General features: G+C 38.4%; 1 protein-coding gene across 4 annotated transcripts in view; it reads right to left on the reverse strand.

The window, feature by feature from the left end:
- Positions 1-433: 433 nt before the first annotated feature.
- The window catches only part of CSNK1A1 (casein kinase 1 alpha 1), a 33,815-nt gene continuing 18,096 nt past the window's right edge, over positions 434-16,152 (reverse strand). For 2 of the 4 annotated variants that reach the window (XM_032196686.1, XM_032196689.1), the window contains 6 exons: positions 13,312-13,451; positions 10,073-10,151; positions 9,034-9,108; positions 7,691-7,797; positions 6,678-6,826; positions 434-1,224 (listed from right to left, as the gene is read on the reverse strand). In XM_032196686.1, the coding sequence (XP_032052577.1) occupies positions 1,217-1,224; positions 6,678-6,826; positions 7,691-7,797; positions 9,034-9,108; positions 10,073-10,151; positions 13,312-13,451 (558 nt within the window). In that variant the 3' untranslated portion in view covers positions 434-1,216. Of the gene's footprint in view, positions 1,225-6,672; positions 6,827-7,690; positions 7,798-9,033; positions 9,109-10,072; positions 10,152-13,311; positions 13,452-16,152 lie in introns of those variants that run through there. The other 2 variants (XM_032196688.1, XM_032196687.1) reach the window with 2 other exon arrangements.

Here is a 16,152-nt window from a genome sequence, read left to right on the forward strand (position 1 = left end):
AATCACAAGTCAGTCCAGCCGATGCATGACATGGCAGCACTTGTTACGCTGCCAATGCTGGGTCTGCAAAAGATACCATTTTATTAAAAAAAATCCAATCTTAGTATAGAGGGCTGGGTCTCAAACAACAAGTTATAAAAATGCAAGACTGCCCCTTCCCCCTCAAGGAAAAAATACAAAATTTATTTAAAAACAAAGTGAGGAAGAGTTACAACACTAAATCTAAAATGATTTAGAAAGAAATATGACTTCTTTTGCTTAACAATGGCCTTGAAACCTGGTTTAAAAAACAGGGTAATGCAGATTTCTTAAACTGAATTAACAAGGCAAATTAAAAAAAAAAATTCCTTACAGAAACAGTTTTTAGTTTTTAATGAACTTGTAAACAAAAAAAACCTCCCACTTCAAAATAAAAACAAAATCCCAGATCATATAGATGTTTACAGTGATTACATTTATCTAAGCAACTTACATACAGGTTCAGTTGTAAGATGTTAACTAAATTGTGACAAATATGCTGTTTTTCCTTTTATACCAAGAACATTATAGAGTTAATGCAGAGTCCTAAAGATTATCTAGTAGTCACTAAGTTTCTCTTAAGTCTTCACTTTAGATGTGTTATTTCTAGCACAGGTAAGCAGGCAGAGTCTTTCATACGCTTAAAAACTGGAATCTTTGGTTACTACCATGTCAGCTGGCTCGATATGTTGCACATAGAAGCCAACAATTTTAAGAATGTTTAAAGTGTACAACTTTCAAAACCCAGGGAGGAATAACCAGAAAAGAGTGCACAATTGTGAGCATTTACAATTATCACAACTGTTGCCGAAGACTGTTCATGCCATTCTTCCAAAACAATGAGATCTCATAAGCAGTGTAGTTCAAAGTAAAAAGGTAACAAAAATTGGCATATGCACAATTTTCTCCACTTGTGTGTCAACCATCAGTTAACTTTTCCACTTGAAAAAAATGCAATAGAAAACTGGACACCATGTTTCACTATCTCAGTAATATTCACAATTACAGCTGCTACAACTCAAAGTGCAGCATCACTGATGCTGCCCAGAGCCAGTTTATACTGATATTAAGTTCTTTACACCAAGTAAATGGTTGCCCACAGCCACTGGCAAGTGTACGTATGAACTAAAATTTCTAGGATTTGGGGAGTGACAAGTCCAGCTCCGATCTGCTCTGCTTTGTCCCATCCTCTCCACGCTCAGAAACCTGCAAGATAAACACAAGGGCAACTTACTGATACTGGATGAAAATGAGAAACAGCCTTCATGGCAGGAGAATTAAACATCAGCTATGGTCAAAGGGGAAAATGCTGCTCCACGTCAGAATTGTAGAGTTCCTCATGTCCTTTCCCAAAGCTAACCAGTATTTGCCATCACACTTTAGCAAAAACGCACAGCTCTCACTTTCATCTAGTACTGCACTGGAAAAAAAGAGGCTTAGGCATCAGCTGGATGCCACATTCCTCAAACAAGCATTTAGACCAACAACTTGAAAGCAAATGTGTTATTGCCACTAGGAAGCAGGATGTAATTTCATAGGATTGTTTTCTACTTGTCTCAACATCTCATGTTCCTATCCTTGAATGTCAAACTCATCTGATTGCACTGGTGCTCTTCAGAGAGTACAGTAATGTCACACAGACAGAAGAAAAAGAAAACAAATAACTTACCTTACAGTAACTGGTGTTCACTACATGCTCAGATGTATAATGCTCTGGGCAACCAGAACAGAAGTGAGAACCTCTAACAGTGACTAGGAACCCAGCATACCTTCTGTCCTTCCAAGGACAAGGGAAACAAGCCATCTGACCCAAAAGTTGGATGTCAGAAACAACCGGGTTTGAGTTCAGAACTCCAAATGACAAATTTAATGTACCATAGAAAGCAGAAAGTAAAAAGAACACATATACAGACCTCAAAGAACCAGTTACTGCAAGTTAAGCCAGTCTTCTCTTCTTGAGACTGCTGATATTTCTGGTGACTCAGGTAGTAGCACTGTGCTATGAAGAGTTAACAGGAACATAAACCAAAAACTATTTGCCAAGCAAATTTCTATTCTGGATGCCCTTCAAACAGCAGCGTATTCTGTGAATGTATGAATTTGAGCAATAGCTCTGGATTTTGCAACAGAAATATCTTCAGAGTAAACTACAAAGCTGACCTCAGCTATATCTTGTGCTGTCATCCAGAAAGAAGCCAATGCAACCAAGTCTTGAAAGCAGCCTGACATTCATTCAAAAACGTATCTGGATAGCACCCAGAAAAACAGCTTTAACTGTTCCAGAATAGGTTACAGTTAATTTCTTAGATGAGATTCGTGGCTTTGTTTGAACCCAGTCCTAAAGTTCTGGACACCTCTCTTTGTCCAACACTAGGAATTCTAAAAAATAAAAATAAAAAATTAAAAATCTTGTGCTGGAATTGAAACAGTAATTCCTACTTGTGTGTAAATTCTCACAGAAGCCCCAGTTATCCCTTAGTTCTGCTGGGATAAAGTTGAGCATAACCCTTAATGGATGCACACAACTGGAAGTTACACTGTTTTTCCATTTAATGTGTTCATCAGTGAAAGCTGATTCATCACTTGAAGCACTTTCTCCATCAAAGCTGCCAAAATTAAGTTAAGAACGAAGGTATGCTCCCTGTATTGGAGCGTACAGATCAACTCATTGCTTTAGAGGCCCAAACATTTCAAATGAAAATGGAATCTCAAACTGGAGGGACACAGGATATGTTAACAAATGACACACTGCTATTTGTTCTGGGCTAACGGTCTTCACTACGCAGAATTCTGCTTAGAAGGGGCTAAGTCCCTTTTGAAGGGTAGAGTGCAATGCTCCAGATTCCCATTTGATAACTTATATATGAAAAAAATCAATGCAATATGGCTATCTTTGGCAGGGTTTCTCCAGTTAGACAAGCATCTAAACTACATACACAGGTATCAGTCAACTGGATGATGCTTTTATTCAACTCAGATGCATTTCACATACCTTGAGAAATCAGATTTGCATGGGCTAAAGTAATGATATTATCAGAACCAGAGCACACTGCTTGCCTTTTCAAAGTAAATCTCTCACACAAGAGAGAATTAGAGATTCCCAATTCACTGCTAGCTCCTTCAAGCAGCAGGGATCACTATGCTTTGAATCAAAAAATGAGGAAGAAGCAGTTTGTTGTTCTCATGTTATCTGATTGCCTGTTAAATAATTCTTCATGGTCAACTCTTGGAAAGAATGTATTTCAAAATCCAGTCCAAATGGCTGAACAGCCTTGTGGCACACACACTGCTGTCAAAAGCATCCACTGTTCACTCTGATGGTTATGGCTCTTCTCTGCTCTTCTCAAGCTATTTTACCCAAAACTTGATACACAATGCAGTCAACCCAAACACGTCAAATTTAAGGTATTCTGGGCAACAGAATTGTTAAATATTTAAAGACCAATACGGAGCTGGATTCAACCCACAATGCCCCTCACAACTCCTATTAAGACTACGCAGACATGTTCACAAATGCAGACCAACAACAGCTGGTAAATGACATGACAGAGCAGTCATGTAGCATACATGACTCTAACAGTATGAAGAGTATGTTGGAGAGCATATGCAGGCATGTCTCTGTAGCAAGTCTTTACCATACACAGGGCCAGCTCAAATCTGCACGTGTATCACTCCTCGTCCATCCAAGGTGTTCCCCAAAATCCCATCATCTCAATAGTACACAAGGGATGCTCGAATTGTTTTAATATTGCTGTAGTCACAGATTCGATCAAAGGATGAAGAATAACTGTACTGTCATACTTCAAGGAACTCCTCTACTTGAAGGGTGTTCCAACTTTTTCCCTATGAAGTAGCTAGCTGCAGAAACAAGCAGTGAACTGTTTAGCTGTCAACTGGCTAAATCTCAAGAAGAGATGAATAATCTGTTCTGAGAAATACCGCCATGACCAAAAGCATCCAGTGAATGATAATGAGATTGCTGATGGGCTAAGGAACTCTGCACTGAAGTGAAGTGAATTGAAAGCATCTCTCAAATGGAATAATAGATTTTTTTTCTGGAGATTGACTGAAACAGTTGGTTATGTCTGAAGGAAGCTGACTGTAACCACTGTTACAAATCACACCTGAACAACTACTCTACTGTCAAAAGATTGAGCTCAACTTCCCAGCATCAGCAGGGAAGCTCAATCTGTTCACAGTTCACCTTCTCCCAAGTTCAAAACCAGATGATCTTGCTGTTACAAAAGACACAGCCACAGGGTTCCAGAAGAGAGGGACAGGAAGGGGAAAAAAGGCCATTGGCAGGCCTACCCTGGAACCAAACAGAATATTCAGCCTGATTAACCTGCAAGAAAAACTCAGTGAAATGGTTTCATGTGGAACTGAGTTACAAGAGACAGGAACATCTACAGATGAACACACTGTCAAACCTATGTCATGTAAGTGCCTGAACATGATTTGAAAGACAGTATTCACCAAGATGCACATCTTCAATAGTACTTGAAGATGAACATGAGAATCATATAACCTTCTGCTTGAACTTAACTGTTTCAGTTCTTCAGTAACAGGCAAGATTCCTCAAAAAAGGCATGTAAAATTTTTAGACATTTGGAATCTTTACTTTGATGAGGAGATTAAGGCTAACCATTGTAAGAAGATGGGAAGTCTTCAGATGTTTCCCAAGCACTACTTTAATGCTTTGCTGATATTACAGCTTGATCAATCCAAGGCTCAAGAACCTTTTCTTCATGATAGGAGAGAAGAGGATGGAGTCATTCCACTGGCAGGCTGTTACTCCAAGAGCCAATGAAACTCTACTAGAAAAATGTCTTCATGGACCTTGTTACCAGTGTGATGGGAAAGGTCCATCAAGAAACAGAAATGGTCTATAGGGTGCAATCATAATACAGACTGTTATTCATGCTTGTCAGTCAGCTGTAGCTTTGCATTCTGCCACTAAATCTTCATTGGAAAGTAGAGGCAGAAAATTATAATCTTTACTTCACTTAAGGTATAGTGCTTGCCTGGCTCAAGTGGTCTCTGACCATCTGAATTTTTGCTTAAATTACTCCTTCCTACTTTAACAACCAACCTTTCCACACCCTGACATGGGACTGGCTTCAGCAGTGGCTTCTGAACTCCAATCAGAGCTTCTTATTTCATGAAACAATCCACTCCTGTGCTTTATAGCCGAGTCTACTATGAACCACAGTTTCAAACAAGGGAACTGGTTCACAGCCTTCAGTGTTGTAAAAACCCTTGACTCCAGCAAACCAAGCTGGACTCTCTGTATCAAGGAATCTGACATTTAATGATACCCCTATGGATTTCCACCCCCCCCCCCTTCCCCCCCTTCAAGGAACATTCAGACTGAGCCTTGGGAAGACCAGCAGGTATTTTATTTCATCCAGAAAACCAGAGAATGAGAGTTATAGCTTTGGATAGCTCTTTTAACTAAAGACATCTGGTAAGGTTTAAAAGCTACCACAACACATAAAAAACAATATTTTAATAAACTTTCCATAAAGACTTCTGCATTTCTTCACCTCTGCCATGTTAGCTTAATAACTACTAATAATTTAATAATTATTAAATACTCTTCAGAATGTTCTGAAGAGTAGCCATCAGTAGCAATACCTCAGTACATAATTTAAACCTAGTTTCTCTGTTACTCACTTGAGCAAACCCTCTGGCTTCAGTTTTATCCATACCTCAACATGAAGAATCAGTTTCATGCTAGGACTAGCTGTGATAGCTGTAGCACTGTTTTATTTTAATAGCTTACTAGGCTAACACTGGCAGATGTACTTGAAAAAAAAATTAAAAGCCTACAGAATGCATAAAAAATTAAGTGCCTCTTCAGAACTCAGTTTTCAGTTTTTATACAACTGCATCTTTAGTATTTCACAACATTTTCCCTTGAAGCCATAACCTAGAAACATTACAAATACTTAAGAAACCTTAAGACCCACCACAAACTATCTATATACTTCAGAAAATTGTGACTTGGCAGACCACATTAGTTCAAGGTTATTCCTCAATTTATGCAAGACACTTTGAGCCCAATGGTTCTTTCCTTTAGCTTTGGACTAAATGTCTCAATGCAAACCCACCAGAGAAAGGAAAGCGAGATCATTCACAATTTTCTGTTTCCAATATTTGAGGCATACAGAACAGAAGCAAATCCACAGCACTACAACAGCTGGAACAGAGTAGAGCCCAAAGTCTCTAGATCCTTGCCTAGTTGATGAGAATTATCCCTTAAGAAGTGTTAGGTCTAGGATTTTGGATTGTATTATATATTTATATATATATATATCTATATATATATAATATACGTATATATATAAATAAAAGTATCACATTCCCAACACCAAGTCAGTTTCTTGTTTTTGGAAAGTGGTTAATGCAGGAGCAAAAGATGCAGTGGTTAAAATGACCCAACATCCCCAGAAGAAATGATATGAAGAACAAGGACATTTTGGTATAAAGTTAGTAGTCAAATTCTCCAAGGACGTCTTTTTTTTTTTTTTTTTTTTAATTAGCAGCCAAATATATTTTTTAAACCACCTCCTTGATCTAACACTTAAATTGCCAACATTGTCCAAATTAGTGTAATTTTTTTTTCCTGTAACGTCACTTGGTTCTTGGCTACTAACCTTTCATGTTACTCTTGGATTTGTCAGTTTGCTTGCCTGTGGGGGTTTGGGCCTGCTGCCCCTGCCCACTGGAAGAGGCTGCTTGCTGTGCTGCTTTCTGCTTTAACATTGTCCAGTCGAATGTGTAGTCATATTGGTGGTTCAAGGTCCTAGAAAAGAGCAAAATACTTTACTGTAACATATCATAGCCACCTTACTGTTTAGACCAAATCTTTGCTGAAAACCCAGAACCAGAGATTAGTATTTTTTGTAAGCTGCTTTGGAGATTACAAATTATATATAAACACTAAGTATTACTAACTTAAAGGGATTCTTGAAGCAAGCTGTTTTCTTCACTGTTTATGCAAGTTCCTGCGTTTGTAGAAACAGCACTTCCACACAACACAGCTTATTGCTTCCTCTGCACTGGGATTGTCAACCTTTATTAATGTATACAGTTCTGAGGAGAATTGTAGTGCTGTAAATTCCAAATTTATCAAATAGAAATTCCTTTAGATTCTAGAAACTTAGATATTCTTGAAAGACCAGTAGCAGCTCCTCATTTCACAGGCACTATTCACTCTGCAAGGTTGGGTTTATGTTCTGGTTTCTCTAACAAACTCAAGGAAACATCACAATTCCCCTCCACCAAAATCCACCTCTCGGGCACTACTGCTATTCTCATCACCTATTAGCAAATGTGAAAAACTTCAAATTCTTCTACCAAGGGGTCAGTTTCATAATCCACTTGCAACAGAATTTGAAGCATGGGCTCAACTCTCTAGCATTAGTGGTCAGATCATACAACTCAAACAGGAGAATGTTTTCCTTCATACATAACATTGCACAGTATCGTTCCAGGTCTTTGAAAGAGCCATTCATAATCCTTTTTTAAACTCTAAAATCAAAAGGAGTCACAGAACTCCCTACACCACACACATATGGAGCAGCTTTCTATAGTGCAAGTTCCACAGAGTAGTTATCAATTGGTAAAGCATGGGCAAGTTTCTGTACTTCTCCACTTCGAGACTGACCTGAAAAGTATACGGAATAATTGCCTCAGATACATGTAATCTGGTGCCTCTTCAAAACGCAGACCACGACAGTAGTTCAGATACATGGCAAATTCTGCAGGGAATCCCTGTAAATCAACAGTGCTGTTAATCAAGCCATGACTTGCAGTAAAAAGATCCTTACAATCCTACAGAAGGCAAAAAGCTGTATCTACAATGGAAAAAAGAGAACTGTCTGAAGATTCAAATCTCTAAATTCACCTTGCCTCTAGTTGTTCCATTATCTGGTATTTTAGAAAGCTGATTTGATCAGCCAGTTACCAGGTATGTATTCTTTCCCTTGAACTGTAACCTGATGCATTGTCTGCAATCAGAAGTCCTCAACAACCAAAGCTGCCAATATATAACATTTCAAGCAATTTAATTCTAATTAAACCTAGTTCTTATTAATTAGACCTCTGAAATAAGAAACTGTAATCATCTCTGAAAATATCCCACTTCTTTCTTTGATAATCTACTCGAACATACTAGAGGACAGTTACAACTGGTTGTGAAGACTTAAATTGTGAAGATTTTAAAGAATGTTTCCAAAGTTCTCTATTTTACGTATTTCCATGTATTTAGAATGTACTAAAGCCTACATTCAAGAAGATAACCGAATGCAGCATAACGGTATACTACACGAAAACCTGTGTGTAACAATTCAGCAGTTTGGAAAGCATCACACTAAGGGTGTATAAGTGTGCATAACTGGAAAGTACCATCCTTGGTGCTGCTATTTAAAGTGCAAGACTATCGTGTGTTCTCGAGGACATTTGTTAATGAGCTCATGGCTGCACAGGCCAAGAGAAACCTTAAGACCTTAAAAGATAGCACTGGAAAACCACTGTTCTGTGACGTGGCTTTAACTGTAACTGACAGCCAATTTTACTACAGGCTGCATTTGAGATAAGAGGATAACCTGAACAATCTTTAAGAACTACCAACAGGTAAAAGCAACCTATACAGATCTACCTGTTTTATTTACCCAAGGCGGCACATACTGAATATTCACTGTTAATGTTTAAGAACTGCATAAGCCTCTCCATAGAGCTGGAGAGCTTGCACAGCTGATAGTCACCAACAACTCAAAGTATGGTGGCATGAGCCACCAAGAATACCAAGATACCAAGAAACAGTGGTGAATGCCTGCCCTATTACACACATTTGTAATCTTGTTGGGTGGCCAAACAAGGCATCCATTGACTGACAGAGCATTATTCAGCAGCAAATGCCATGTGAGATTAATACACTGCCTCTAATTTTAAAAACAATAAAGAAAAGAATTTCCATTTCACAGCATGACATCATTTGGGAACTCTTACCTTACACAAAACCTCAACAGGAGTGGACATTTTCTTTTCACTAATCTTTTCATACTTTTGCTTCTTTGTTGCAGCCTGTGGAACATGTAGGTCACAATATAAGAGATATTGTGCAACACTGGATTAACAAGGACAGCAGCCAAAAAAAGAAAAATCCTTTGGTCAACCCTACGTATTTTACATGAAATCTCCAAGTCCCACACACTTACTGCAGAGAGAATGAAGGTCAATCTGGTATTAAGATTTGGACACAATTTAATACCATTTGTTGCAGTCTAATGCTTTCCTCACATGTTGTAGCTCGTGTAGTTCTAGCTGCTGCTTTTGTCCATTAAACAGACCAGACTTGCCTATCTACTTGCTAAAGTTGTATTAATTCCCATTGCTTCAGTACACAGCCATTACAGTAATTTGCAGCTGAAGTGTTGTAGTGTTCCACAAGCTGCTTGCCTTTGGAAACTTAATATCTGCAGCACTATTTGAGTTACACAACACTGATACAGAGGAAGAAAAACAATTAATACATGGAAACAAGTCGTTGAAGCCTCTATTACAGAAATAAGAAATACCTGCCGTGCTTATAGCTGGACTCCATATATAATACTACTTGAAACAAGTATGTTTCAGCTAACAATCATTAAGTTTTGCCATAAACTAGACCGAAGATACGATTAAAGCTTAACCTGGTAGAAAAGAGATTTCCATGCTCTCAGCAGCAATTCAGATAGTCACTAAAAATGTTCTTTTCCACTTCCCAAAGAGGGTCTCAGCCTTGGACAGGACAATAATAATTTGCAAAGCTGATGTAAGCTATTGCTTAGCGTAAGTTTTAGGAGAGTCACACAATACACATTTTGCCTGCTGCAGAAGAAGCAGACAGAACCTTTTTTCCTATATTCTATAAATATCATGCCTTGGGAAAAGCTGAAGCTAGACATTATACATAACAACCCATCCCAGACAAGGAGGCAGAAGCATGGTTCCCAAACATTAAAAAAAACAGGGAGGGTGGGGAACAAAAAAAAGCAACATTACCTACCTTTAATCCTTGCCATGGCAGACTGGTTCTGTTAAAGTACATCAATACATAGCCTAGAGACTCCATGTCATCCCGGCGACTGTAGAAAAGGAAAGAATACCCCAAATTACAAATTTCAGCGTCTTACTACTTGAAATAAAATACAAAATCATTGTAAAACTAAAACAAAATAATATGCAAAGAATCAAGGGATAGTTAGTAGGCATTGTGTATTGTTTATCTGTAGCTGCAGTACTATACTTGGGGTAAACACAAAAATTTTGAAAAATGAAGGAAAAAAATAAACAGGTTTCCCCATTTAACTAAGTAGCTTGGTAGTACCTGAAGTTTTACCTATAGGAACTAAGGAATACATCGCAAGAGAGATGCACAATATTAGTCTTAACTTTTTCAAGTTAAGAAGATAAAAGATAAGAATCTAAAGATAAAAAAGATAATCTTTGATCTTTTTTTCTTTTCCCCTGAACCTTGAATCAGTCTGGGACCAATAATGAACATCGAGGCCCAAAACAGCAGTATATTCACAAAGGCATAACTCTTTCCTTTTCTCACTTCTGTTAAAAAAAAAAAAAAAAAACAAAAAACAACAACAACACAGAATTGTCTGTATGATTTTTACAAGACAAGTCATATTCAGAAAGGTGCACACATCAGAGAGGTGCCTCTTCGCATTCTCTCCACAAGAAGTCTGTTTCAAGGCAGCTGGAGAATTCCACAGTTAACTCTCCTTCACTGAGAATTTGCACGCTAACTTTCAGGAAAGAAAACTTCCAATGTTTTTTTGTACTGCATACGCCCCAGATTCATGCTTCAGGCACATGAATACCATCATACTTTGCTGCACAGCTTTCATGATTACTAAGGCAAGCACGGCCCACTGAAGTGGAAAAAACACTCCGTGATTTTCTTCCTCTTGGCAAACTTGCCGCTTTCCAGCTGTAGTGGAGTCAGATTTTTCCCATGACTGTCTCTCTGCAGCTGACACCTATTTAACATGAGAAAAAAACTAACAAAAACCTTATTTCTCTCCTCCAGCTCCCTTGTCAAGAGAAGTTGACAGGTATAGCTGCTGCTTTGCCACTCAGGCTGATCTACAAGAAAAGCATTTAAATGGTGGCAGGAAAGACTATACACCTACTACCCTCACAAGGGAGTAAAAGGCTGAGAAAGTGGGAGTGCTAACAGGCTTATACATATGGATAAGGGCAAAACAACTCCCTTAAAGCGAGAAGAACCTCTAAGAACCAAGACAGACCTACCTCTGGATCTTGGCACCATAACAAAGAAGCTATAGGTGCAGCTTCACATTATGACCAAGCCAACGTAACCACCAGCCATACCCCTCAAGCCTGCCTGTCACCCCAGTTGTTCTAGATGACTTCTTGGGGAACCACTGCAGGGCATTATCCCAGAAGAGAATTAGCTCGGCTTGCCAGGCACAACATTGCAAGAAAAAAAAAAAAAAAAAAAAATCACTCGCTGGGGCCAGGGTTCAAGGATGAGACTGGTTCGCTCCCCTTACCAGCGGCTAGCTCTCGGGTCATCTCAGCAGTAACACAAAACCATGGCCGTTGGCAGAAGGATGAAAAATGATATGAAGACCACAAATTCCTGCCTGCAAAGCTTGCTGATTCTATTAGAATTGTGCATTTTAATTGTCAACAGAACCCAGTGAACCAGTATGGGGCCATGGCATAAAACTAAGTTTTCTGAAAAAACAGTGGTAGATTCATGTACAGACAATGGATTAAGAGGTTTCCATCCCCCATCTAGTTCACTTATTAATTTCATGATTATTTTTTTGTAGGAAATTTTTAGTCTTGCAATCTTTAATGGATACATTACATTTGAATGTATGCTGATAAAAATGATTTAAATGATTTTCAGGACTTTGAAAATGGGATAATACTCCCTATTACTGAACCAAAAAATGGAGAACACTGCCAACAGCCCCTTAGGAATTAGCTGTCATTAAATATAGGAAAACATGTTGTGTAACAGTTCAACTATAGCACTAACAGCTGAAACATTCTGCCATAAGCTTCAGGCCTGGTTCCTCTTGATTACAGGAATATATTGTTTATTTCACTGTTGTCTTGATATAGGCAGTTTAATAACTTTTAGCATATACCAAACTACATTGAATTCAACAGCAATCCTTTGCAGCTCCCTCCCTTTACTGCAAGGGCTAGCATGGCTATTCCCTTAAAAGAAAAGCTTAAATTCTGCAAAATGTATTTACATTGCAAGTTACACCACCTGCCATTTATCCTACTGGATCCAGATGTCAAGCTTAATGTTAGTGTAAAAGCTTAACGGTAGTGAAAATATTCTTAAGGAACCTTAAGGAAGTTAAAGCGAAGAGGAAACATGGAACAACTTAAAGCAGCAAGTTGCATGTTCTGTCAACACTGGCCACTAGAAATTCTGAAATTGACTTTGATTTTAATCAAGATGGCATAGACATTCAGGGAATGTTCGCTATGTCTAAGAGACCTCAGCATCATATACTGCAACTTTGCTATTATACTTACACAATATATTATCTAGGCACTCAAACAAGGAACAGATTTGAGCTATCATTTCATCATTCACAAAGGCCTAACATTAACGGCTACAGAACCTGAAGTGCTATTCTCCAACAGAGAGGACTGCTAGGACACTTCAACAACAATATTCTTTTGATCTGGACACTTTTTTGATTAAGCAGAAGTCAAATATATGTGGATGTGTACACATATATATGCAGTGCTGCAACTACTGTTACGGCAGAAACCAAAACAGCATAAGTGAAGCAGTCATGGGATCACAAAGCCTCACTTGCAAGCAAGAGGATTAACAATAATTTGATAACTTGAAGGGAAGTCACAGAAAAACTTTAGAATACCCTTTCTGGCCACAGAATTGCATCTCAAGCCAGTGGCATTAACAGGTACCAACACAATCTGAAAAAGGCACAATTGTATCTGTGAAGGTCCTCTGACAGAGGCACATAACAGCGTATCTTGCCCTAAAAAAAGGAAGTACACAGAATATCTACCTCTTGCTTGCAAGACAGTATCTCTCCAAGAAGGTGCTTTGGTCTCCTTTTCCTATCCTTGCATAAACAGCCAAATGAAAAAGCACTTGCAGAGAGAGATATACACTTACTCAGAAAATTAGTTTAGAAATCTCAGAAGCTTACAAATAAAATCATCTTGCAGCCTCAAAGAGCAAAACAGTAATCTCCTTGAACTCACCTCTGCTCAATGCCAAGATGTGCATTGATACTGGCATACCGAGCTGTGCCAGTGAGATTTTTGTCTTCTCTGTATGGTATGTGTTGCCTTGTCCTGTTGTCCCGGTACTTTTTGGCCAAACCAAAGTCAATAAGGAATAACTTAAAGAAAAATAAAAAAATACATTGTATTTGTATACAAGGAACCCCCAACTGCTTTTACTAGGCATTAGCTACAGTTTAAGACATCCACACAACGTAACAACCTACAGTTAAGAGGAAGCAAAGTAACGGTGCAGAGTCACAACTAGTTTTAACTAGTAAATTCAAAAACTTATAGTGAATTAGTTCAAGCCTTTTTTCAATCCAGTGGAACGGATTAGCTACAGATGCTAAGTAGCACAATCTTAGTTCTACAACTGTCTTAGGTTACTAATGCAGTTTGTATCACATTAGCTCAGTAACTACAGTGCACAATTTGGGAAAAAACTAATTCTGTGAGCGTACACTCCACAAAAACCTACTCACATGAGAGCAGTTCACGCATACAGATAGTTAATAGCAGCTCAGCAGCTTAATGCAAGTGATGCACATCCTGTATTCTTCTCTATGTATCAAAGAACACTGGCTGTTTTGCAGAGCATAAGGCCAAAACCTCCAACAGCAAACAAGACATCTTGCTTCCAACCATATACTATTCTTAAGACTACCAGAAGATGACCACAGCAGCATGAAACCCTTGCTGATGATATTAATACAGCCAGGAAGAGCCTAGTACATGGAATCCAATTTAGGTTTCTAATAGTGAAGCTTGCTCAATGATTTGGTATGTAGCAACAACCGAGTGCGTGCCAGTTAGTATGCTAACAGCCAGCCTATCTACAGCTGTTAATACAGACAGTACCTTCTTGCGACAAGATTTCAGGACTAGGCAAAAAAAAAAACAAACAGCTGAGGCAGAAGTACATAAGGAACATTTCAAATTCTAGCAATCGGTCTTCAATCTACTTATCATTTGGCTGAGCTGTTTCCAACGCTGGATTAATGCTACAGGATCAGGGACTATAACTCCTACAAATTAATGAATACTACAAAAGTAACTGGGATGGGGAGATGATGGAAAGATGAGATAAGGATCGAGAAGTTCTCAGTTAAAACCTATTCAGCATCACCTTAAAGGTGATTACAGACCAGAAGATACAGCTTTAAATGCAAAGAAGTATTGAGACTGATATGCAGGTACATCTGCATTCAAGAATGAAGCAGGGTCACTCCAGTACACTGGAATTGCTGTGAATTATAACACGACACTTGACATGAAGGAATGCAAAACACTGAAAGACAGTTTCTGAATTGCATAGTAGATTTTATAATTCTGGTTGAAGAATTTCTAACTACAGTAGTCTACACGAGGAAAAAGAACAAAGCTAAAACCCTAAAGCCTTCTTTATACAGCTGATGTTAGAGCAGATATCCTTAAGCTGAAGTTGTGCTGTGATTTACATGCAACAAAGTTTTTGTACGTTTGCTTTCTATACACTATCCTACTGAAAATCACCCTGAAAAGTCCAGAATGGTTTGAACAAGAGGAGGTAAAACAGGTTTTTAAACTACATTTCATATGATTTTGGGAAAGGTGGCGCTGGTCTTTTTGTTGCACCCACTACAGCTACCACTAGAGGTAGTTATTTGCTCAGCAAGTACAAAAATGTCCTCAAGCTAGCAGGAATTTAGAAATTTTGATATCAAACTCTTAAAGCAGAGAGTATAAAGCTTACATGTGATTACTGCACTGCAAATGCAACTTTCCTGCAAAGCCTGACTTCAAATGCAATCCTCTATTTTTTGATTAAAGGTCCATGATCTGACGACAGTCTCTGATGTACAGTTTGCAATAACTTCTTTCACAAGGTCTTTGTCAATTAGTTAAGTAAAATGCTATGCCTGGAGAGGGAGGGAAACTAAATGCTACAAATGCAACATTTTTACTGCATACCTAGTTACAAACAATTTAACAATTAAAAGCCTTCATTCTGTCTTTTCTGTAATCTTCTGGATCTTGCCATTAATGTTACGAAGGGACAAAGTCACAGATCGTGATTCAATATAGTTAACATTGAAACTACTCCTCTAATACACAAACAGGTGGTGTCTAGTTCTTTGTTTAGCACAGACTTGTCAGATTACTTTCTTCAAGAGCTAGAGAAGTAAATTACTAAGTGATGTTCTGGCTCTCGCACAGCTGCTACAAGCTCTAAACATTAAATCTGAAAGAGGTAATTCTGTGTTCTTCAAGATGTATGGGTGAAATAGGCAGAAAACAAAAATAGAGTTAATTCATAAACATAGTCCTGCTTTACACTAGTCAAGTTATTGGACATTGTTTGACAGCACTGACTTCTCTGGGGAAGTTTATTCCATTCACCAGCTTCGGCTCAGTCTGTATTTTCCCTTTGGGATGGGCAAAAGGCACATGAGTAAGTCCACCTCAAAAAGAGATGGTGGAAGATTATAGCCTGATTTGGATGAGTACAGAACATACCAGTGTCAGCCAGCAAACAGAAGTATTTCCACAGGTAACCTCATACCACTTTAATTCTGTTTGTTGCATGATCAGCAGGAAACTGGAGAAGTAGGGCAAGATTTTTGCCAAGAGCAACTAAAGAAGTAGATCAAAGTCTCTGCCTCAACTGATAAGCAAGTTTCTGAAGCAGACAACAGAAATCTGTCAGCCTGCACACAGCAGCTAGTTCTCTAAGATTTAATACTTGAAGACTTATTGCAGAAAGCTACAGGCTGATGGTATGGGCAAAACTCCTCAGATATGATTCATACTCAGCAATTTCCAGTTGTCCTGTTAGAA

Source organism: Aythya fuligula, chromosome 14 (assembly GCF_009819795.1).
Source record: "Aythya fuligula isolate bAytFul2 chromosome 14, bAytFul2.pri, whole genome shotgun sequence".
In the NCBI taxonomy this organism is placed as follows: Eukaryota; Metazoa; Chordata; class Aves; order Anseriformes; family Anatidae; genus Aythya; species Aythya fuligula.